Below are 26056 nucleotides of genomic sequence, written 5' to 3' on the forward strand. Positions count from 1 at the left end.
GCCGACTCTGACCGCCCCACTACTTCCGGGAACTGCGCGCCGCCTCCTCATTGGCTGACCGGGCTCAGCCTGGGCCAATCAGAGGAGCCCACGGTCCGAGCGCAGCCGAGGAGAGCCGAGTGGGGTTCCCGCCTGGGCGCCTAGCGGTTTAAATATCCTAGAAGCCCGAGTTTGCCTGGTCCTAAAGTGGCCAGCAGGGAATTAAGGCTATACAGTCAAGAGTCTCATCTCTGCCAGAAATCAACAAAACCTGAGTGTCCCTCTACTGAAGAGTCGCCCGTGTCAGTAAAGTTACACGTACAATAGGGTGGAGGAAAAGCCATTTATCGCCTAGCAGGTGACCACATCTGAGAAGGCGAAATGGGTCAAGCAGGTGTGCTTTCAAACCAGACTCAGTTTGGCTTCCTACTTGGAAACTGAACGTGTTTTTCTCTTTTTCTCTGAATTGTACGAGAAGGTTGCCTCTGAGGTAGATTCTCTATTAGTTTCATCTTCCATGTATATGTCCCGTCTACAAATGTGGCTAAGCCATCCCTGATGAGCACAACTCAGATAAATGATGTTAAGTAAATTAAACACACACACACACACACACACACACACACACACACACACACACACACACCAAGTAATGTTTTAGGCTCTTGAAGCTACATTGTAGCAAGCCAGAAGGATTTAGAGAAGAGAAAATGCATGATGGGGCAAAGGTCTGACAAGGTTTTAGTATTAAGATTCACTAAATAGGGCCCGGCGCGATAGCGTAGCAATAAAACTCTTCCCCTTCAATGCTCCAGGGTCCTATATGGGCACTGGTTCTAATCCCGGCAGCCCTGCTTCCCATCCAGCTCCCTGCTTGTGGCCTGGGAAAGCAGTTGAGGACGGCCCAAAGCATTGGGACCCTGCACCCTTGTGGGAGACCTGGAAGAAGCTCCTAGCTTCGGATCAGCTCAGCACCAGCTGTTGCGGTCATTTGGGGAGTGAACTATCGGACATCGGACGGAAGACCTTCCTCTCTGTCTCTCCTCTGTGCATATCTTCCTTTCCAATAAAAATAAAAAATAAATCGTTAAAAAAAATTCACTAAATAAAAAGTCACTGCAGATGTATTATGCTTTTCCCAAGTAAGTCCCTGTAGATATCATAATGTTTAATCACAAACAACTGGAAAGTTTTTTGAAATGCTGGCTGTGCAGGGCACGATGACAAGACCTGTAGTAGTTACACAGCTGGGAAGTGTCTCCCAGAAATGAAGCTAAGCCTCTACGGCGCCTCTGACACAGGTGCTGTGATATTGGGTTCGAATCTCCGACTCCCAGCCGCCCACTTTGGGATTCGAGTTTCCCTGTCCTACTTTTATGTTACTCATCACCCTCTTCTCAAGATGAACTGGATTGACATGTGGATGCAGCCACCTTGGCAGTGTTTCTGATTATGAAATTCAGATCATTTCTCTTCCCTGGAGATAATATCTTCATGCTTGGTCTTGTCTTGAGGACTTTCTATCCTCCTAGGAACTCCAGGACCCAAAGAACTACTGAAACCCACTTTGTCATTATTAGAATTCCAGGGGAACATGATATTACAGACTAATTAAAAGAGGGCCATGGGTCCCAGCATGATGGATCAGTGGTTACATCCTCACCTTGAATGCGCTGGGAACCCATATGGGCACCAGTTCATGTCTCAGCTGCTCCACTTCCTGTTCAGTTCCCTGCTTATAGTCTAGGAAAGCAGTAGAGGACGGCCCAAAGCCTTGGGACCCTGAACCCATGTGGGAGACCCAAAAGAAGCTCTTGGCTCCTGGCTTTGGAACAGCTCAGCTTCAGTCATTACAGCCACTTGGGGTGTGAATCAGTGGAGAGAAGAACTTGCTGTCTGTATCTCTTCCTCTCTGTGCTTCTGATCTGCATTTCCAATAAAAATTAAAATAAGTCTTTTTTAAAAAAAAATAAGAATAAATAAATAAAAGAGAGCCATAAGCACTATAGGCCACCCGGGGATCAGACCACCAGCTGAATGCGCACATCTGAATCCCAACTCCATTCTCTAGGAATCTTTGTCCCTAGTCCCTGGGAAAGCCCAAGGAATGAAGCCATAACTGCCTAGCTGTTTGCTCTGCGCTTTGCAATACATACCTGCTTTCATCTGCTGACAGGGGTGAGCTTAGGTGTTAGGTGAGAGTAGTCAGGTTTGGGAAGTTCTACAAGTGGTGTTCAACCACTACAGAGATGGCAGGCTTGCAGTGCATGGTAAATCGATGCCCCCTCAGAGACACAAAGTAATATAGGAACAAGCCAGAAATAATAAGTTATAATCAGAGAAATTAGAAATCAGAATGTTAGTCTTGAGTCTCATCTTGTTCATATGGACATGAACTCAGAGTTTTATTGAAGTACATATTCTCAGGAGGGGTTGGGGTAGAGGATGGGAAGGACAGAAGGCATGACCATATGTATGAGTAAAATAATCTGCTAGCAGGATTCTAATTTGGCAAAAGATGGGTTGTGTTACAATTAAGGACTCTTGCTGAGGCTAGACTGCCAATGCCTAATGGCAAATTCTACAGTAAGTTTGGCATCTACAGAATCCCTCAGAAGTAGGAGCTCATGGAAATCTTCTTCACCTACTTAGCTACTTTCCACAGCAAATACACTGCGAAAGAATATAGGGAAACTGCAGCTTAGCAGATTGAGCTGACATATCATATGGGTGCCAGCTTGAGTCCCAGCTGCTCCACGTCTGATTCAGCTCCCTGCTAATATGACCTGGGAAAGCCACAGTGGAAGACGTCCCTAGTTCTTGGGTGGGAGAGCCAGAACCACCTCTGGGCTCCTAGCTTTGGCCTGCCTAGCCCAGCCCTAGCCACTGTGGCCATTTGAGGAATGAACAAGTGATTGGAAGATCTCTCTCTCTCTGTAACTCTTTCAAATAAAAGTCTAAAAAGGGGGGAGGGCAGTGGTGACGCAGGGAACAACATACATCTAGGTTGATTTCATATCTTAGTTATTGTGAATTTAGTTTCTACAAACATGGAAGCTCAGGCAGTCTTCCATGAGCTGATCTCATTTCCTTTAGATATATTCCCAGGAGGGGAATATCTGAGTGACATGATAAATCTACTTTAATTTTCTGAACACTCTCTATACTGTTTTTCCATGATTGTTATGCCAATGTACATTCCCACTAACTGTGTGTTAGGGTACTTTTGTCTGCACAATTTTGCCAGCAATTTTTATTTTTGTTTTTTGGACAATAGCCATTCTAGCTGGATTGAAGTAATACCACATTGTTGTTTTGATTTACATTTTCCTGATGGTTAGTGACCCTACACATTTTTTTCTTCAGGTAACTTTGAAAAATGCCTTCTCATATACTTTGTCCATTTCTTAATTAAATGGTTTTATTGTTACTGAGTTTCTTGGGCTCCTTATATGTTCTGAATATTAATCTGTTAGAGGATAGTTTGAAAATATTTTCCCATCCTGTCAGCTCACTCCATATTATTTGTTTCCTTTATTGTGCAGAGATGCTTAACTTGATGTAACCCCATTTCTCTTTTTGCTTTTATTGCCTTTGCTTCTGGGATCTTATCCAAGAAGCCTTTGCTTAGGCCAATGTCTTGCAGCATTTCCTCTAGCAATTTGCTAGTTTGGGGGCTTAAGTTTAAGACCTTGGTCTACTGAGTTGATTTTTGGAAAGGATAGAAGATACAGGTCTTGTTTCAAGCTTTGCATGTGGAAATCCAATTTTGCCAACATCATTTGTTGAACAGATTGTTCATTCTCCAGAGAATGATGTCAACTTATTTGTCAAAGAGTAGTTAGTTGGTTATACATCTGTGAGTTAATTTCTGGGGTTTCAATTCTGTTCCAAAGGTCTACATGTCTATTTTTGTGCCAGTACCAGAATGTTTTGATTGCAACAGTCATGAAAAATAGACATGTAGACCTTTGGAACAGAAACAACAAGAAAAAAATTAACAGAGAAAGTGAATCTGAAGTCAACTTCCAGGCCCAAGAACAACTGAAGTCCCTTGAAGAGTATTCATTCAGGATGATACAATTACTTACTCTTAACCTAAGTATTGCTCTTGAAATGGATGAAATCATACAGGTTTAAGAGAGAAGTTGAGGCTGAACTGGCAAAGTAGGAACCAGATTATCAGGGAGCTTGTACACCAGGTCAGATTTACACTCTCCCTTGAATGTGGATGGCATATAGGATAGTTTTAAAACAAGGAGTGACTGGTAAGAAGTTCACACTTCGTTGACTCTGAAATAGCACTACCAAGAACATCTGGGAACTTGGTGCCCTAGCACAAACTTGCTGAATCAGAACCCCTAGATGTGAGGCTCAGAAACCTGAGTCTTAATACACCTTCCAAGTGATTCTGATAGATACTAAAGTGGGAGAACCACCGGCCTGGAGCTGGATTAGGCAGCCTGGGAAAGGCAGTCCAGGTAAACACTGCTCAATGCCCCACAGGAGGCGATAGTAGGGGTGAGTTTATTCATTCAACAGTCACCGGCCCTTTACGCTATGGATCAGTGCCTTTGAATTCTCGGCACTGATGGAAATATTGCTCACTACCGTTTATGAAGCAGCACCCAGATATTGCCCAAATTGTTTTATACGTTTTATTTCATCCTCACAACAAGGCCATATACTCGGCATAGTTTCTGTCCTTGTGGTACTACAGTTGAAGAGATGAAGCTCAGCAATTTGCACAGGGTCCTGCTGCTAGTGAGTAGACCTCTGAATCCAAAACACCCACTCTCCTAGCTACCTCACCATGCTGATTCTACAGGATCAGATTAGTGGTAAATAGATCAGTATAAAATAGACTGCTTTAACACCTACTGTGTGCTAAGTTCTGTTAAGGCGGTATGGTTGAGGCACTCCAATCCAGAGCTATAGAGGAAGGAAGTCAGGACTGGGTACACATCCGGTAGGGCTTTGCTGGTTTTGTAAGGACTGGTTTTTAATCTGCATCACCTGGAAACCCATTGCAGAGCCATAAATAGAAGAGTGACACAACATGACTTGGATTTTAAAAGGATGACACTGACAGCTGAAAATTAAATGACAGGGGTGGAGAGGATGGTAAGAAAGATTTATCGGGAGCCATTGCAGGAACCAGAGGGGGAAATGATGGTGCTTAGACTTGGGTGAGAGTGGAAAGTCAACAGCTCCTACTATGGATGGATATGAAAGGTGAGAGAAAAGAGGATTTAAGTGTCATCTACTACCAGGGTAACCCAGGAAGGAGCAGCAGTCTATGGTGTGGGGACGGCGGAGGGGGTTGGGGCGGGTGGAGGGTAGACATTAGGGAAGCTATTTTGGACAACCAAGCAGAGGCTGAATGTGGGCTGGGTATACGAGTATCAAATCCACAGAAAGATCTGGTTCGGAATCATGGTAAGATGTTTCGGTTTGGGGTTTATTTTGTTTTAGTGTGTGTTAGCTTTGTGTGTGTTAATAAGACCATTTAAATCAGAAGTTTAAATTGTACTATGGCAATGTGTGTTAAGAACTGAATTATATTTTAGAATTTTAACTACAGGTTGAATATCCATTATCTGTAATACTAAGTACCTCATCAAAAGTTTTTAAATTTTGGAATATCTGCACACATAGAATTGGGTATTTTGGAGGTAGGACATAAGTTACAGATGGAATTCATATATACCTCTAGCTTGGAGGTAATTTTATACATTCTTTTCAGTGGCTCTGTGTTTTGACTGGCCCATTACCGGAGGTCAGGTGTGGGACTTCCTGCCTATGGGCCATATCTGTACTCAAGTTTCAGATTGTTTAACATTTTAGATTTCCTTATAGGACTGCTCAACCTCAAGCCCCAAGCCACTGCCTGTTTCTTCAACTCCAACTTATCAGCAAATTATGATGGGTTTATGTTGAAAATATATCTTGCATACGGTTCCTCTTCACTGAAACAGATGACATTTAAAATATAACAAAGTGTTCATTGTAGGTTTACCGATGGTCAGGCATTATGCTTGGCCAGTTCCCACATACTGACAGACACGGGAAAACCATCAGACACCCTGTTTTCTTAGGAATTCTGTCTGGGATTCAAAGAGCGGCGAACAGCATTTCCCTCTCCCGCTCGGCGCTTCGACAGACGCGGACGTTGTACCCACCTTTGTTTTGCTACTGACTTGTGAACTGACCCTGCATCACTTTCCACATCAGGTGCGGGACCAGCTCCTGGGCGTGCGCACAAAGGGCCACGCCCAGGGAGGGCGTGCCTTGAGCGAACCGGGCGGGACCTGAATGGCGTCCACGCGTCGCTAAGAGACGCGAGGGTTGTAAAGGCTGTGGCAGTTGGCTTCTTGCTGCCCCAGCCTACGGGTCTCGCGTGTGAAGAACGTGAGCCGTGCCCGCCTGCGAGCTCCCAGGTGGAGCGCCCCGGGCTTCTCCTGCTCTGCGGAGGGTAACCTCAGTTCCTCGGGTGTGGTGGGTGGGTGTGCGTCGCCAAAGTCCTGGCCCCTGCCCATCCTGCGGCAGCCGGACAGGGTCCTGCCTGGGCGCCCAGGCTCAGCCTCTTCTGCCCGGTTGCCTCGTGGGGTTGCCAGTTTATTATTTTTTTTATTTTATTTTCCCCCTGCGTACCCCTGGAGTTTCCACATAGTTCTTTTCTATGAGTGGCTTTATTTGGCTTCTCTTGAGCTTGGGGTCTGATAATTTTGTAAGGCTCCTTGCTCTGGGGATTCAACCATTTGATGACTTACTTTTAGAATCCCTTGTCCGACCCACTAAAGGGGTGCCGTTCTTGCTGTGCTGATGCACCTCAGCACACTTGGGCCTGGAGCATCCCGGCGTATTTGGGGGATTCCTGACCTTGGAGGCCCTCTGCAGTCAGAGGGTGTCCCGTGTCCCAGCCAAGGTTTTGGAAAGGGCTCCTCCTCCCTCTCTCGCGGTTCTTAGGATCTAGGAACAGGAACAATTAGAGGGTGTTGGGGCAGGGGCAGAGTAGAAATGGAAGATTAAGGAAACTGGTGGACTCTCACTAAAGTAAAAACACCTGTCAGAGCGAATGGAGGTAAAAGGGTTTTGCATGTCAGGTTGTTTGGAGTCACTGACTGCCTCACAGGCATCTAGGCTACATCATTCATATTGAAGGAGTATCCCCCCCCCCTTTTTCCTGTCAAATCCACATAAAGCTGAATCAGTGACTCTTGTGGTGAAACTCCATTTTATGAACTTCTGATAAGGTGTTCACTCAGTGATAAGGATGGATAGTTCTCATTGATGGAGCGTTATTTGTCCTTTCCTCTTTGTACCTGCATGTAGTTCCTGACTTTCTTAGCATAATGTACATTTGCCACTGTGATTAAAAGTATGTTCAGAAATACTAACTAGTTGATAGGATCTACTTTGTAAAGTCTGACTTTAATGTGTCAACATTCATAAAAATATATTGTGATGGAAGAATGGATTTAAGGTCTCTTGGTGAAAGCTCTGAGCAAGTCATTTATTTCAGTTAATTGACTGATAGGATTTGGTAATAAGATGGGGCAAAAAGTCATGTGTGAGACTGGATTTTTGAAAAACTGTTTATTGTATTCGGCCATACCACCCTGAACGCGCCCAATCTCGTCTGAAAACTGTTTATGCAAGTTCAGTGAATAGAAAAAAATGAAACAAAAGCCAAACATTTCCAAGGTGCTTTGTGACTCCTACACTGTTTTAAAATCAGCGATTTCAGTCTCTTGAGAGCCATACGGCTGGCATGGAATCGTAACTATGCCTCGTCTCACCCTGATCTGTCATGGGATCAGGTGCCACAGTGACCTGAGTCATTGGATTCCAGGGACTGGCTCCAAGCACTGATGAAGCAGAAAATGAATGGATTTTGTCTTGCAATGTCAAAGGAAAGGGCATCTTCCATGCCGTTGCTCATAAATAAGTGCGAGAGAACATAACTGGAATATAATTAAATGTAATAATCAAGAGTTTTTTTTCCCTTATAATCTCCAGTTAGAAATATGAGTAATTTAGAAATGTTTAAACTATACCAGAAGCAAAGGAACTGTTATATTTAGCTTTTAACGCATCCGTCTGTAACTCCAGATGCAATTTTATTTGAAGAAGTAAACAGTTCTCTGTGTATCTTTCAGGGATTTTTCTTTTATGGATTATTTTGTTTTCCAAAATAGAATACAAATTCTTTTCAACATTTGAAATTTACTGTTTAAATCTTAATACATTTAGTGAGATCCTCACCTAAGTTTTCACTCTGCTCCTATTTAAAGGAACTTACACAACTGTCCTTATTATGTTATCTGTTAATTCTGTTTTAACATCTTTCAGAGATAATTGGCACTAAGGCCTCTATAGCCATGGCTAGTTCTGATGTGAAGCCAAAATCGGTAAGTCGTGCCAAAAAATGGTCAGAAGAGATAGAAAATCTGTACAGATTTCAACAAGCAGGATATCGGGATGAAATTGAATATAAACAAGTCAAGCAAGTTTCTATGGTAAGATTTATACCTCTGTTACCCTGAACTAAAAATGAGCTTTATAAGTGAAAACTATTTTTTTAAAAGAAAGAATAATTCAAGAGAATTCTATTCTGACTCTTATTTTAGTGTGGAGCAATAAGGGTCCAGAAGAGTGCTCCATGGGACATGTTTGTGGAAGAGGTGGTCCCTTAGCAGCACACAACATAGTTTTATAGCTTTAATTAGCAACTGTGTTCTGCTCAATGATTCTTCTGTGGGAGAACATAAAAACAGCCTTTTTTGCCTCAGGTAGTTCTATGATCAGAGACTGAATTGTTGGACAACTACCATCCCCCTTTTTTTGGTGTGTGTTTTAAGTGTGAATTGGAGAGCATTTCATTCTGATTTATTAATTCAAGCTACACCTGACCCCAAACTGTTCGAAACAACTACTGATGTACATTGGATGTGTATTCTAGGCGTTTCTGAAAGAGTGGATACATAGCTTTGAGACCGGATCAAAACCCAGCCCAGGCACCCCTTCATTTTATGATTTTTGTTTTACTTGTTTATTCTATTGGCTGTGAAGAGTGTGTTGTTTTTTTTCCAACAATGACTTATTCATCTGAAAGAGTTACAGAGTTAGATTTTTTTAATCAGGTGTGTTAACTTCTTAAATGGCCACAACTGCTGGAGCTGAGAGTAAGGAAATTTTTCCAGGTCTCTCACATGGGTGCAGGGGCATAACTCAGCACCTGGGCCATCTGCTGCTTTCCCAAGCCAGTAACACAGATGGATCAAAAGTAGAGCAACCAGGACTTAAGCTAACACTCAGTGTGGGATGCTGGTGTCACAAGTGGTACCTTAACTGCACAATACTCCAACGCTGGCCCCAACTAGGATTTAAAAATTTTTTTGATCTACTGGATTCTATGGTGATTTTAAGACTGACTATATCACATAATATAACATGGCATTCATAAATTCATGAGGCTATTTAAAAGCTTCATGGAAAAATGAAAAGGTAAGCTTATTGTAATGCAAACACTGAAACATATGCAAACAAAATTTGTGACTTGTGTGGTTTTCACAACATTCATGGGATTTTCATATTAAGAAAAAAATTAGACGTGTTTCAAGGGTTTTGGGGGCACTAAAATATACATTGTAATTCCATTTTTTCTATGTACTTGTTGAAGCAATCTCATATTTTAATCTTTAGTTTTGGGTTTACAGTCAAGTATTTATGAATTCTTTAAAATGTTTTATTTTATTATTAATACTGCATTTATCAAGGAGTCATTAATATGTAGATTTTTCAGATCTCTATTATCTCTTTTTCCTTCTTCACTCATTTCTACTCTTTGGCCTCTACTTGACATAAGTATCAAAGAAAAGGATTTGGGGGCAATACAGAGTCTAAACGTAATGAAGTTTTTAATTTAATAGGCATTATTGAAGTCCATAAGGAATAAAGTTAAACACACTAATCAAATTAAAATAGTCACCATGATTTTACTGACATTTTATTCTATCCCAATCACTGAAAAGTAGTTTTCACTACTGTATTACATACGGCTTTTTAAAAGTTCTAACAGCATGATCATTTTAATGTACTTCAAAATCAGGCTTTATAACTTGCTTTATGATTGGGATGCCCCTCAAAATATTCAGGCTATATAAATAGGTTGTGTGAAACACAACAACCTTTGTGTTATCACCTTTGCCCCAACACCCATTAATGTCAGGCTTAAAGGAATAGAAAGGGCATCCTTAAACAGGTCCCCTGACCCTAAAAGAAAAGTGCACTGGGAAGGTAGGGGTGAAGGTGTCTGTGGCAATGAAAGGAAGAGCAATCCTACTAACTTGGCAATCACATAAAGAGGGATTTTTGTCTGTTTGTTTTGTGTGAAAATTTCCATGCCAGACCTGAAGGAGATAAAATTACAGGTAAGGGAGTTAGTTCCTGCATTCAGCAAGTGCACTGAGCCAGGGGAAGGGTGTGGGCTCAGAGCCCGTCAGCTCAGGGGTCTGCGATGATTGTTTCCACTCAGCTGAGTCATGCTGAGCAAGGTTCTTCACAGTCTTGGTTTCCTAAACTGTAAACCAGTGATATTAGGGCTGCTGTGGACACTTACCTGGGATTACATGGAATTGTGTGTTCAAAGTGCCTGACGTTATGGAGCTCTGGCTATTCCATGAGTGAAAGCTTTTACTCTCATCTCTTAGAGCCACACCCAAATGACAAGAACAAGAAAAACCTACACAAGTAGTTAAAGCCTATGTGCCTTAAGAAAAAAAAAAAAAGCACAGGCATTTGGAGAAAAAGTTTATTCCCTTGGGAAACAGTACTTTCAAAAGGATTTGTGGTCCCATGCAAGCAGGTGTAGTGAGTCATATTGGATGGAGAGAATGGTGACTGAAGTCTTGCTTAGTCAGAATGTCCCTCCAGTGGGTAGAAGTCTGAGCAAAGTTCTTTTTACCTGTGCAGCATGCTCACTTTTAAGATCAGTGTTAGCACTTGCTCTCCTTCATGTCAAGGGAGAAGGTGCCAGGAACTCTACCTATCATGGCATCCCATGACAGGAAGGATTGTTTCCTAGGTCGATTTGGAATAATCAGATTCAAGGTCAAGAAGAGAACACATTTGGAGATAACCAGGGATATGAAAAGCAAAATGTCTAAAGATCAGTAACCCTGCAGTGGTCCCGCTACTTTGCTCATCATCTCGCGTAAAGCAGTCCCACGGCTACCGCAGGGGTAATGCTTTCCCTGTGTTCCTCACTGAGATGCTTTGGTGGCCACACTGAATGAAAAGGACCCGCTCCTGATACCCAGGCAAAGAGGAGTGACAGGTGTGGGGAGGTTGGACAGTTACAGAAGCCAAATAATCAGGTTTGATGTAAGTGCCAGAAAGTGTGGCTGTTTTATGTTTAACTTTAAAATTCTTATTTTCATTTTATTTGAAAGGTAGAAGACAAAAACAGATTTTTCTCTTCAGTTAGTTCACTCTCCTAGTTTCCCTGAAGGGCGGGATCAGTCCAGGTCAAGGCAGAAGCCTGAAAATCCATCTGGCCCTCCCGCAGGCATCCTAGTACTCAGGTCAGCACTAGCTGTCTCTCAGGTACATCAGCAAGAAGCTGAATACAGGTGGAGGAACTCAATCCCAGGCACTCTGATAGGGATGCAGAAGTCCCAGGCAACCTGAGCCACCTGCTAAATGTCTTGGTTGCTGTTATCCTGATCACCACCAGAGGGCTTGCCAAGGCCAATTAAATATGCTAGTATGCTGGGTTTTTTTTTTTTTTCCTTTTTCCTTTAGATTTTCCCCTAAATAAACACGTAACATTATTTATTTTAAAAAATATTTTCTGGGGGGCCCAGCGTGGTGGCCTAATGGCTAAAGTTCTTGCCTTGAATGTGCCAGGATCCCATATGGGCTCCAGTTCTAATCCCGGCAGCTCCACTTCCTATCCAGCTCCATGCTTGTGACCTGGGAAGGCAGTGAAGGACGGCCCAAAACCTTGGGACCCTGCACCTATGTGGGAGACCTGGAAGGAAGTTCCTAGCTCCTGGCTTCGGATTGGCTCAGTTCCGGCCATCACTGCTGCTTAGGGGCAGACAGAGGATCTTCCTGTCTCTGCTCGCTGTGTGTCTGACTTTCCAGTGAAAATAAAAATAAATCTTTAAAAAATATTTTCTATGTCCCAAGAAAGCATTATTGGGACAAAGATAGTATATTCATCTTTTCTTCCCACTAAAAGCTGTAATTCATAAGTGAGACTATGAAAAGTAAAAGATCAGGGCTTTTATTGTGGTACAATGGGTTAAGCCCCCACTTGGAATACTGCCATCCCATATGGGTTTCAGCTCAAGTCCTGGTTGCTTCACTTTGGATCCAGCTCCCTGCTAATGCACCTGGAAAGCAGTGGAAGGTGGCCCAAGTGCTAGGGTTCCTATCACTCGTGTGAGAAACCCAGGCACTGTTCCAGGCTCCTGGCTTCAAGCCTGGTCCAGGTCTAGCCATTGAGGCCATCTGGGGAGCGAACAGCAAACAGAATATTTCCCCATTCTTTCTCTGCTTTCCTTACCTCTGTGTAACTGTCTTTTCAAATACATAGATATTTTTAAAAAGGAAGAACTGTCTATATAAAGATGTTAAAAAAAATGACTTGTTTTTTTCTAAAACTTGCCTAATGGGTGTCCAATAATGACAAAGCATATCTCACAAAATCCAGAAGGAACATATTTAACAATAACAAAAATATATTCATGCAGTTAAGGATGCATAACATTGACTTTGGAGAGCAAGGATGAAAAATGTCCGAATCAGGTCAGGCCAAAGATAAACCAACTTATTAGCGTGTAGCAAAAGAGAGCAGAGGAAAGGAGTGACAGTTAAAGATTCTATTCTCGACCTCACATTTCTAGTAAAAACCTAATATTTGGGCTGAAGGAGATGTCCCTGGGCTTTTAGATATATTCTGAGCCGCCTTCCTTCAGCACTGCACAGTTCCGACAACAGGCAGTGCTTTCACAAGAGTGAGGCCTGGGGCAGCAATGTCCTTTTTTCCCAGGTATTAGCTTTAGAAGGTAGGCTTGAAATCATTTGTTGGCATATGAAACAGGGGAGTGAGATGATTTGAGCATTTTCTTTACCTTGGTCACAGTCTAATCATGTAAATGTAGACAGCAAGCTCTCAAGCAGCACTAATCTGGTCACTCTGGTGGTATAAACTTGCAACTTAAGGTGTTATCTGTAGAGGCTGTGCCAGTGGCACCAGCCTCTCAACATAGGCACTGCTTAGAGAATCCAACGTCTCCACGTTTGAACCAGTTAGTTGCTCATGGAAATGGAAGATGTCCTTAGTGCTTGGGCCCTGGCATCCACATAGGAAACCCTGAGGAAGCTTTGGCTCCAGGTTCCTGGCTTCAACCTGGCCCTGTCCCAGCCACTGCAGCCATTTGGGGAGTGACGTAGCAGGTGGATGATTCCCTGTTTTTTCTTCTCTGTAACTCTTTCAAATACATTAAAAAATAATCTTAAAAGAGAATATGTTTACTATAAGAGTAATATTCTCTGCAGGGGTTCAAGAATTTTTAAATGTAGTTTTATACTCCGTTGTTTTAGTGTTTGACTTGTAACTACTGGATAGTGAAATATGAGCCAAAAATTGACCTGGTTTTTACAACATGTATATTCTGGTTTTGTTGTGCAGGTAGATCGTTGGCCAGAAACAGGATATGTGAAGAAACTTCAGAGAAGGGACAATACTTTCTATTACTACAACAAACAGAGAGAATGTGATGACAAGGAAGTTCACAAAGTGAAAATTTATGCTTACTAGGCCTTCTCCCTTCTATTAATTCTTGTCAATGATGCTTTAATGAGTCATTCATCCAGTCTACATCACGTGCATTCTTACCCTTGCACCAAATCATTCAGAAGGCACCCTTCAACCTAATGTTTTTGAGATGCAGAACCATGAATTTTGGTATCTATTCGTCACCCTGTCCTGTCCTGAAATCCAACTGTAAAGCATTAAAGTTGTGCCCTTTGTGATTCTGCTTTTTCCAGCCATTTAAACTGTGGGAGGACCTCCACTGTGCATGGGAAAAGAAACTGCCCCCTTAGAAACCACCCCACTGGTTAGACCTCTTGATATTTTTTTAGAGTAGGTCCTCTTCCATGCCCCACCTCTTCCTCTTTGTAGAATATCACTTTGAACTTCCAGATTTACAATAAGACTCTCTTTTGCAACTGGAGTCCTTGGCCTCTTACTGGGCAGACTAGAAATGCTGCCCTGGGAGCACTCTACCAGTGTTGACTATTGAGTGTACCTAGTGGTTAACTTACCGCTTGGGGCACCCACATTCCATAGCAGAGAGCCTGGGTTTAAATCGCGTTTCCACTTCTGATTTTAGCTTCCTGCTAATGCATATCCTGAAAGGAAGCAAGTGACGAATCAAATAGTTGGGTCCCTGCCATCCACATAGGAAACAGTTCCCCAGTTCCTAGCACGTGGCTTTGGCCTGAACCAGCTACTGCTGTTACAGACATTTGGGGTGTGAACCAGTGGATGGGAAGCCAGTTTCTTTCTCCTCCCTTTACATTTCAAATGGAATATATTTTTAGACAATAAAAATAAATCCTCCCAGCAATATGGCAACTCTTGGGAAGCAGTCTAAGGTTTATGCTTTACTCTGGTCTCCATGATTTGCCTGGTAGGATTTTAAGCCTCAGGTACCAGAAGTATCTGCCCAGATAATTAAATGTTCTTGGGTGCCTTTCCCGCCTTGCCACATCCCTAGCTCCCATGAGTGGTTTTTGACTTCCTGAAACACTCTTTTGCACTTGAAGCTTTATCCTACTACAGTCAGCCTCTGGGTTCTCCCCCCTCAGACAAGTTATGTTCTGGTGTGTTTAGTGGAGTACTGCAGAAAGAACCCACAGAGCAAGGTAAGCAAGGCCAGCCATGAAGCCTAATGTAACCTCCCACTGAAAGAGCAGTGCATCATGAGTAGCCCAAAATAGACTATTCAAAATACGATTTTAATTGCATTCTCATGAATAAGAATTTTAGAATTTTGTCACCATTGACAATTTCTGATCTTTAAATAGGGTGCTGGAGAAGGGCTATTGTCAATCCATTCAATTTTAGCTCTCACTTTCCAGAGCTGTTGTCTTTACCTTGAAGCCCCATTGCTTTTTTTTTTTTTTTCCAATTCAAACTTGGCGTGCCTTCAGAAATTTTTCTAACAAACATATCCTGGAAAGGAGAAATCAATTGGAAATCTTTTTTTTTTTATAAATGTCTTTCCCAGTGCTTACTGGAATCATCTGATTTGCCAGTTCTCAGCATCTCTCAGGTCATTTTTTAAAATCAACTTCTTCCAGATTTGACAGACTCCTAGGTGCTGAGTGTCAGAGGTCTTCTAATTCTGCTGCCTCTTTTTTCCCCCTTAGTAAAACCCAACAAAACAGGCAGAATGATTTACCCCCCCACAGATACCCATGTCTTTATCCCTGGAAATGGCAACTGTGTTCTCCTACATGGCAGTATAATTAAGGATCTTCAGATGGAGGTTATCCGGGACTTTCTGGGTAGATCCCCATAAAGATGGAGCATCATGCAAACAGGGTTGGAGTAGGAGAAGTGAAAAATGGGAACAGATATATGAGCCATACAAGGAAGGAGCCAAAAGCTGAGGAAGGTTCAGAGTTTATGGACACTGGCAAAAGCAAGGGAATACAGCCCCTCCTCATCCCATTCTACAGCATACAGAAGAAACAGCACCTTGTCATTCCCAAATCACATGCATTTTAGAACTACATGAGAATAAACAAATGTGTTGTTTTCCACCACATTCTTTGTGCCAATTTGTTAACAATTGTAAGAGGAAACACACCTGTACAGAAAGTATGAAGCAAATAGCTCCCCTACATTGACAGTCATGGCACTTTTTCACCATGGACACATTTTGTCACAGGTAATACACATTCCGAGGAAGTGAGTTGGGCAGTGTGCCTCACCTCATGATCTCTAGGGATAGATATGCATGGATTTTTATCATTAAGACTAGTGGCTTAAAGGCCTGCATCCCACATTAGAGTACTTAGATTTGGTTTCCAACTCTGGCTCCTGGCTCCAGCTTTCTGCCATTGCAGACCTGGAAGGAAGCTGTGATGGCTAAGGTTGACTGAGTTCCTGCCACCCATGTATGAGACCTAGATTGCTTTCCTGGGTCCTCCTAAATCCTGGCTCTGCCCTCAGTCTAGTCTTTGCTGTTGTAAACATTTGAAGAATAAACCAGCAAATGACAGCACTTGATTGCTCACTTTCTCTACCTCTCAATAATTACAAGGATAAAAAGCACTTTTACTTTCCAGGTGGTTCTACAGTTTAGTTTAACAGAATTTGCCCCTGTGCCAGCACCTTTCAGCTGATCCTGTGGCAAAGCCCAGCCAACTTGCACCCATTCTGGTTTATGCATGCACCAGTGGGTACAGTCAGCCTAACCTGTCTTTCCTCCTAACGTGGATCACATGCAGGTCAACAGGTGTTGTAACCCTGCCTGATCTGGTGTGTGCCTCATCCCATCTCTCACACTCACCAGTGAGAGTGGAGGTCCAGCAGGAGAGCTCCCTGCAGCTCCCTTTCAGGCTCTCCCTCTTCCCCCACTGGGTCTCGCATGTGCTGGTTGAGTGCTGTGCCCAGTCTGGCATGGCCTGCCTCACCTCCTCAATTGCCAGACCTGAGCCAAATATATGCCAGTGGGTACTGTAACCTGGTACAGTAACCTGGCCTGATCTGGGCTGCTCCCTATCATAGTTCTTGTGCTCACCTGCAGGGACTGTGTACTGATAGAGGAGTTCCCCAAGCTCCTTCATCAAAACCTCTGCTAATGCCAGCTCTCATGCCCATCGAAGGGTCCATGGTCCAGCCTGACTTAGTCCACCTCCTGTCCTAGCAGGAACAGTGGCCTTTCCTGACTGGCCTGCACCCATTCCAGTTCTTACTGTGGGTGCTACAGCTCACCCAAATCTGATCCAAAGCCAGACACAGTTCATGCATGGCTCAGCAGGAGCAGAGACCTAGCCCAGCCTATCCTATGCCCACCTTGGGTCCCTTGGCACAGGTGAGGACTGAGTCTGGGGTGTGCCAGACTGGTGTACTAGACCCAGTCCTCATCTGTGCCGAGGGACACTGCAGTCATGCCAAGACCAGATAGCAGCCCCCACTCTGGCCCTCATGCTCACCAGTGGGAACCACCACCCAGCCAGGCCTGTTTCCAGCCACAAATCTCGCATGTGCCAGTGGTTGCTCTGACCCAGCTTGGCATAGCCCCTCACCTGTCTTGGCCTTTGCCTTCCAATGCTGCAGCCTGGCCTGACTCTGCTGGCCCCTAGTTCTAACTCTCACTGGTGGGTGCTGCAACATGTCCCTGCTCAGTCTGCTCCCATTGCTGGCTCATGCAAACTGGTAGGTGTGATAGCCTAACCCAGCATGACCTGCACTCCACCCTGGCTCCTGCACTTAACAGTGATTTGCTTGGCCCTACCCAGTCTTCCCCCTTCTAAAGCCAACCCTCACATTTGCCAATGGGTGGTGCTACCTTGCCTGGCCCACCCAACACCGAGGCCTGACCCATGTGCTCTCCAGTGGGAGCTATGGTCCACCAGGGGAGTTTCCTAAGTTCCCACTCCCAGACCTAGATCTCACACATGCCAGCATGTGCTAGGCCCTCACCTGGCATAGCCTGATCCCTCCGTCTCAGCCTTTGTATGAGCTGGAGAATGTTGTGGCCTGGCCTTTCCCACATCCTGCTTTAGTGTGCCCATGTGGGTACTGCAACCTATGCCTACCCCAGCCTGTTCCCAGCCCCAGTACCTATGAGTGCTGGCAGGTTCCATGGTCATGCCTAGCTCAGCACATCACTACCCCAATCTTAAGCTAACCAGCTGAACATGTAATTCCACAGGGTTAAGCCCACATATCACCTACAGAATCTACTTCCAGTCATGGCCTTTCAAACTTGGTCTTCCTATTTTCTGGAACTGTGAGGAAAAAAAATTTAATAACTCTGTGGTATTGTGTCACAGCTACAGAAAATGAACTGAGGCATTCAAGGAGGCCTGTCCTGTAGTGCTGTTGTCATATGGCTTCAACACTTTGTTTTCCAATGCTTAATGAGCTGCATTTTGCATAGCTTCTAGGAGACATGGAAGTCTAACAAAGTGGTAGAGGCACATAATGATCATTTCAAATTTGAAGACAGCACCACAATGTCATGTTGTTTGGTCTTGGGCAAGCACTTTAACTTCTCTGAACCTCAGCATCATCTTTAAAACTAAAATAATAGGGGACAGCATGGTAGCTCAATGACATATTTAGCATGGCCTCCAGAACAGAGTTAAAGCTCAGTGAAAATCATCAGTGCCTTCTGGAAGTTTGCTGATACATCTTTAGCAAGACATTCTTTGGGCCTTCTCTAGCCTGGCCACACCTTAGACCTCTCCTCCATCTATTGTAGAAACAACTGTGTGCTACTGATGGGCATCAGCCCAAGATCATGAGGAATATGCCCATTATGAAATGGACTGTTCACCTGGCAAAGCAAGGGAGATCAGTGCTCATGAAGAGCCCCGAGATCAGTAAGAAGGCATAAGAACAGCTTGTCAGAGGGGCGGGCTTGGTGACTTGAGGAGAATCCAGGGAGGCAGGGTTTTGCTTTGAATCAAGTACTTTGGGAAGCAGAGCTGTGTTAGTTCATTCAGTATTACAACAAGATAATATCAGCTGGGTGGCTTATGAACATTAGATATTTGTTTTTCATGGTTCTGAAGGGTGTGATCCAGGTGCTGGTTGATTTGGTATCTTATGGAAGCTTGCTTCCTGGCTCATAGCTTAGCTTTTTCTTTGAATCTTCACACGGTATAAGGGGCACATAAACTTTCTGGGGTACCTTTTATCTTCCCTGTCATGACCTACTCAGTTTCCTAAAGGCCCAGTCACCAAGTGTCATCATTTCAGAGGTTAAATTTCAACATATGAATCTGACAACAAAATATTCTGCCTAAAACAAGGGATGAGCAAAAGTTTATCTTCACTTTTAACCTTGAGAAGGTAGAATGTGCCTGCAGTATAATTAAGAAGTAGAAGTCACTTCTATTAGCAGAGGATACTGAACCTTTTTGTGGTTTGTATCATGTTCTTGCTTCATTTTTTGCTAAGAGATGTTATCAAGTGATCTTTTGTTCTACCCCATGAGTCATCTGATGGTGTCATCTGATTTGCAAAACTTTTTCAAGTATGAGTGCCATGGCCTATATGATCTGACAGGATCCATTTTTTCCTCTCCATTCTGCCCTTGCTTCTATTATAATAACTTAATTTAAGAATAGTTTTAAATTTATAAAACAAGAATTGTGCAGTAAAACACAGAGCTCCCATAAACTCCACACCCAGCATCTCCTATTAGTAATATCTCATATTAATTTAAAAAGTCACAATTAACTGAGTGTATCATTATCTCTTTCTTTTTAGTTAAACCCCTCTATCCTTCCTGCTCCTGCTAGTATCCTGTAATCATCATTCTGTGTTAAGATTTTTTTTTTTTCGCTCCAACAAAGGTGGTATTTTTATTTCTGTCCTGGCTTATTCCATTTAATGTGATGTCTTCCAGCTCCATCCATTTTGCTGCAAATGACAGGACTTTTTATTTTTAAATCAAATCTTTTTAATAAAGATTTATATGTTTATTGTTGTTGGAAAGGCAGGTATACAAAAAGCAGGAGATACAGAGAGAAAGATTCTCTGTCTGCTGATTCACTCCCCAAGTGGCCACAACTGAGCCAATCCAAAGCCAGGAGCCAGGAGCCTCCTCCATGTCTCCCACACAGGAGAGCTCTGGGCCATCCCCCTCTGCCTTCCAAGGCCACAAGCAGCAAGCCAGATGGGAAGTGGAGCAGCCAGGACACAACCACCATCCAAATGGGATCCTGGCACATGCAGGGCAAAGATTCAGCTGCTAGGTATTGCATCGGACCCCTAATCAAATCTTAAAACACACACACACACACACACACACACACACACACACATACACACACACACACGTTCATTTTGGAAGTTTGACCTAAAATGAGGCTTTGCGATATATTCAGATTGGGATTGCTTTGGTTATTCTGGATCTTTTGTGAGTCCATATGAGTTTCAGAATTTAAACAAAAATTCTGTAAAAATATTGTTCACATTCTCACAAGGATTGCCTCCTATCTGTAGATTTCTTTAGGTAGTCTGAACATTTTAATGATATTAATTCTCCCTATTTGTAAACAAGGAATATCTGTATTTTTGTGTGATGGGTTTGGTGCTTGCTTTCTGTTTTTAAAGGATTTATCTATTTGAAAGGCAGAATTACAAAGAAGTAGAGACAGAGGAAGAGGTGTCCCATCCATTGGTTCAACCCCCAAAAGGCCTCAATGAATGGGGTTTGGCCAGGCCAAAGCCAGGGGCAGAAAACTCTTTTCCCACGTGGGTGCAGGGACCCAAGCACGTGGCCATACTCCACTGCCTTTCCAGGTGCATTATCCGGGAGCTGGGTCTAAAGTGGAGCACTCAGGACTCAACCTGGTGCCCATATGGGATGCTGGCATTGCAGATGGCAGCTTTACCCACTATGCCATAGAATTTTATAATTTGAATTATAGAGAGCTTTATCTTCTTTGTTTTAATTTATTCCTAAATGTGTAATTTTTAATTTGTTTGAAAGGCAGAGTTATAGACAGAAAGGAAGAGACAAAGAGTAAGAGAGAGGTCCTCCATCTTCTAGATTATTTCTCAAAAGGCCATCTACAATAGCTGGGGGCTACACTAGATCAAAATCAGGAATTTGAAACACTATCTGGGTCTCCTATGTGGGTGGTAGCAACCCAAGAATGTGGGCCATCTTCTGCTTTCCCATTAGTGCATTAGTGGGGAGATTGATCATAAATGGGGCAACTGGGACTTGAACTGGCAATCATTTGGGACACCAGCACTGGAGTTGCAGCTTAACCCAGGATACCACAATGCTGGCCTTAAATCTATCCCTAATATTTTTCATAGATACCATGTTCAGTATTTCTTTTCAGATTTTTCTTTCGGCAAGATCATTGCTGGCTATAAAAAAGGCTACTTTTGTATATATTGGATTTACTGAATTAGCTTATCAATTCTGATGGGTTTTCCTGAAATATACTTAGTTTTTTTCCACATACAAAATCCTATCATCCATACACATGCATATTTTTACCTTCTCCTTTCCAGTTTTAATGCCCTTTGGTTTCCCCTTCCTTAATTGCGCTTGCTGATACTTCCAATACCACACTGAATAAGAGCAGCAATTTCCCCCCTTTAACCAGGATAGAGAGTGCCAGGTTACAAGCTACCATTCTGTGAAATGTAGATGTTATACAATTGTGTTATATCAGAATCTTGACTGAAAAGACTCCTTTTATAAACAAGATATTATCATCTGATGTAGCAATGGTGTGGACAGGATACATCTCCCAATTGTGACACAATTGCTGAAAATGAGATTCTTATCCTTGATTGTGAATGGCATTGGGCCCACATAATAAAACAGGGGCCTTAAGAAAATATTGCCCAAAGTCTGGTGGGGTATATTTTGGCGAGTTGGTTAAAAAGTTTTCATCAAGCTTGATCACAGGTTGTTTACTTGAGCAGTAGGAATTTTGTCAGCATGGTGAAGAAATATTCGTTGCACTATGAAATCTCCTGTGCTCAGTGAAATTTATGAGCTAATTGGCCTTCCAAACCAGAAGTAGCACCCACATAAGAAGTACTGCTGTAGAGGTACATGGGCTTTTTGGGAATAGATGTATTGAGCTCCTGAAAAGGAAATAGTGTAGCATTGGCAGAGTCAGGCATGGGATGTCACACCTCCCACCCCTGGCCTGACTGAGCAGGAATCCTTTGACTAAAACATGAAGAAGGAAGTGCCTTATAAAAATAGCACAATTCTGGGCACAGAATTCTCAATAAAGTTGATCAAAAGCAACCTTCTTCAAGACACATGATAATCAAGCTCTCCTCAATTGAACATAAGGAAAAAAATCCTTAAATGTGCATGTGAGAGGAACCCCAATCAAACTCATAACTGACCTCTCAGAGGAAACACTACAGGCCAGGAGAGAATGGAGTGACATATGCCAGACTCTAAAAGGGAAAAATTTTCAGCCCAGGATAACGTATCCTGCAAAGCTCTCCTTTGCCTTTGAAAATGAAATGAAATTCTTCCACAATAAAGAAAAACTCCAAGAATTCATGTTCTCCAAGCCTGCACTACAGCTAATACTCAAAGATGTTCTAGTGAAAGAGAAAAGGAATAGTAGCTACCAAAACCAAAGGCAAATATGGAGAACATCCCACTAAAAGGCTAACAGAAGACTAAACTGCTGGAGTCCATCTCCAGCTGAGTTCAGAACTCAAGAAGTGTGCATGGATGAGGCGCAAAGAGAAACAAAATGGACCACTACAATTCCAGGATCATAATGGACAATGCGGGAAAGTTGTCCACTTTATTTATACAGAAGCAGTCAAACTTTGGCTCAAACTTTTTATGTCATGGTGAAGTGGGTGTTTCCAAGGATAATTCTACCATTTATTTCACCTTAAAGCAGGATATTATCCATCCTGACCCTGAGGCCAGGAAGTTATATTAATCAGTAACACATTCCTACTACAATCCTCATTTTACAACTTGGTCTTGAATCAGTTAAGGGAGGAAATGCATCACAGAAGGAAGGACCTAAAGATCAAGAGAAGAGGAAAGAATAGATTCCCACTACACCTGAGGACTTAACACCCTTGATTAGCATATGTCAATGAGGGCAGCCAAGACAGCAATAATAAAAGGCCCTTTTGCTAAAATGGTATCAGCAACATCAACTTCCAAGCTCACATTGGCAGTAAACAACAACTCTGCATTAACTGTAAATGGTTTAAACTCATCACTTAAACACCATAGATTAGAGGACTGAATCAAAAAACAAAACCCATCTATCTGCTGCTTACAGGGGACACATGCCACTAACAAAGTTCAGAGGAAACTGGAAGTTACAGGATGGAAAAAGATATTCCAAGTGAATAGTAAGGCAAAACTTGCAGGGGTAGCCATCCTTATATCAGATGATATAGACATTGATGTGAAAAACATTAAAAGAGATGAAAGACACCATATAATGATCAAAGGATTCATTCAGCAAGAAAAGATCGCCATAATAAATGTATATGCACCAATGCCTAGGCATCTAGCTATATGAAATAAGCATTAATGAACTTAAAGGGAGAAACAAACTCCAATACAATCGTAGTGGGTAACGTTAATACCCCATTTAACGTCAATGAACAGATTTTAAAAAACCAGAAACTCAGCAAAGAAACAACAGAACTCACCCAAACTCTAGAGCAAATGGACTTAGTCGATATCTACCAAACCTTTCCTCCTACAGACAGAGAATACACTTTTTTTTTCATCAGTATATGGAACCTTACCCAAATTTGACCATGTTTTAGGCTACAGAACAAGTCTTAACAAATTTAAAAAAAAATCAAAATTATACCATGCATCTTCTCAGATCATCATGGAGTGAAGCTAGAAACCAAGAAGTCGAAACACCAAGGAACACTTGCAAACACATGGAGACTGAGTGCTATGTTACTAAATGAGCAATGGGTTAGAGAGGAAATCAAAGGGGAAATTTAAAAATTGCTTGAAACAAATGAAGGTATCAACACAACATATCAAAACATATGGGACACAATAAAGGCTCTGTTAAGAGGAAAGTTCATCTTAATCAATGCCTATATTGAGAAACTAGAAAAGCATCAAGTAAATCAGCTAACCTACAGTTGAAGAAACTAGAAAAACAACAGCAAAGCAATCCTAAGATTACTAAAAAAAAAAAAAAAAAAAATCAAAATAAGGGAGGAAATAAACCAAATAGGGACCAGGAGAACTGTACATTAGATCAATGAATCAAAGAGCTGGATCTTGGAGAAAATCAACAAAATAGACTTCCCACTAGCCCAACTAATCAGAAGAAGGAGGGAGAAGATATACATCAATAGCATCAGAGACAAGAAAGGAAACATAACAACAGACACCTCAGACATAACAGAGATTTATTAGGAACTATTACAAGCAATTATATGTGAACAAATCAGAAGACCTAGAAGAGATAGATGAATAGATTTTTGGATACATACAATCCAGCGAAATTGAATCAAGAAGCAATTAACAATCTAAATAGACCAATAACAAGGACTGAGATTGAATTGATAGTTAAAGCCCTCCCAACCAAGAAAAGTCCTGGATGAGATGGTTTCACTGCTGAATTCTATGAAACATTTCAAGAGGAACTTACCCCAATCTTCCACAAGCTTTTCCAAACAATAGAAGGGAAGGCAATTCTTTCAAACTCTTTTTTTTTTTTAAGATTTTTTTTTATTACAAAGTCAGATATACAGGGAGGAGGAGAGAAAGAGAGAAAGATCTTCCTTCCAATGATTCACTCCCCAAGTGAGTGCAGTGGCTGGAGCTGAGCCAATCCGAAGCCAGGAGCCAGAAGCTCTTCTGGGTCTCCCACTTGAGTACAGGGTCCCAAGGCTTTGGGCCGTCCTTGACTGCTTTTCCAGGCCACAAGCAGGGAACTGGATGGGAAGTGGAGCTGCTGGGATTAGAACCAGTGCCCATATGGGATCCTGGTGCGTTCAGGGCGAGGACTTTTGCCACTAGCCATGCTTCCGAGCCCTTCCAAACTCTTTCTATGACTCCAATGTCACCTTAATATCAAAATCAGATAGAGAAACAATAAAGAAAGAACTACGGGACCCCGCACAGTGGCCTGGCAGCTAAAATTCTCACCCACGGCACAGGCATTCAAAACCAAAATAAGTAAATGGGACTACATCAAACTAAAAACTTTTCTGTAGAGCAAAGGAAACAACTAAGAAAGTGGAGAAGCAAGCAACAGAATGTGAAAAAATTTTTGCACACTACACAAGTGATAGGGGAATGATATCCAGGATTTGCAAAGAACTTCAGAAACCCAGGTACAGTAAAAAAAAAAAAAAGTGTTAAAAATGGGCAATGGAGATGAACAGACATTTTTCAAAATAACAGATTCAAATCACTATCAGACATACAAAAAGATTCTCAGGCTCCCTAAACTTCAGAGAAATATAAATGAAAACCACATTAAGGTACCATCTAACTCCAGTCAGATTGGCCTATATTTAGAATTCAAGTAACATCAGCTGATGGCATGGATGTGGAGAGCAAGTTACCTTCCTTTACTACTGGTAGAGTGCAGGTGGAAATCAGTATGGAGAGTGCTTAGAGAATTGCACGTAAAGCAGCCATATGACCCAGCTATCCTGTTCCTAGAAATATACCCAAAAGAAATTAAAACTACATATGAGAAGGGGATCAGTACATCTATATTTACAGCAGCACACTCTACAATAGCAAAGACATGAAAACAAGCCAGATGTGCATCTAAGGAAGAGTGGATAAAGAAACTGTGGTACATTACTCCATGGAATATAATTCAGCCATTATAAAGAATGAAATTATACCATTTGCAACTAGATGACCCTAACTAGAGGTCATTATCCGGTATTAAGTCAATCGTAAAAGACAAATACCATATGTTGTCCCTAACAGGAGGAATCTATCATGCAAATGGGAATTGTGTAGTGGTAAAGTAATAGAGACTACTATACCCAGATGTGAAGACCCAATGCAACATACAGCTCTGCTTCCAAACAAAAAATGGACTCCCAGTGAAAATGTGGATATATCTAGACAATGGGATGCTGGACTGTCTGACATTGTCTGTACCAGCAATGTCGGGACACTCTTAAATAGCAGACTGATGGAACTGTAACTCTTTATAAAGAGTTTATGACATGGGAAAAATCAATCGGGTGATGGAAATTGATGGGAGGGGAATCCCAGACTATACAGAACTGTATGATAACTTTCAAAATTTAAAATTAAAAAAATAACAAGGCAGTTGA

The 26056-nt window shown here is 42.3% G+C and overlaps 1 protein-coding gene across 1 annotated transcript; it reads left to right on the forward strand.

Moving 5' to 3' along the window:
- The first annotated feature begins 6280 nt into the window (after positions 1-6280).
- Positions 6281-14024, forward strand: MEIG1 (meiosis/spermiogenesis associated 1). Its single transcript, XM_040968164.1, has 3 exons — positions 6281-6454; positions 8335-8501; positions 13685-14024. The coding sequence occupies exons 2-3, from the start codon at positions 8364-8366 to the stop codon at positions 13811-13813; spliced, it is 267 nt and encodes an 88-aa protein (XP_040824098.1). The 5' UTR covers positions 6281-6454; positions 8335-8363; the 3' UTR covers positions 13814-14024.
- Positions 14025-26056: the final 12032 nt, after the last annotated feature.

The sequence above is a fragment of the Ochotona curzoniae genome, unplaced genomic scaffold, assembly GCF_017591425.1.
Source record: "Ochotona curzoniae isolate NIBS_2020 unplaced genomic scaffold, NIBS_Ocur_1.0 scaffold_4683, whole genome shotgun sequence".
Classification (NCBI taxonomy): domain Eukaryota; kingdom Metazoa; phylum Chordata; class Mammalia; order Lagomorpha; family Ochotonidae; genus Ochotona; species Ochotona curzoniae.

Coding starts and splice junctions, on each gene's coding strand:
- MEIG1 (XM_040968164.1), top strand. CDS start 8,364: ATGGCTAGTTCTGATGTGAAGCCAAAATCGGTAAGTCGTGCCAAAAAA. Junction 8,502..13,684: donor AAGTCAAGCAAGTTTCTATG/GTAAGATTTATA, acceptor TTTGTTGTGCAG/GTAGATCGTTGGCCAGAAAC.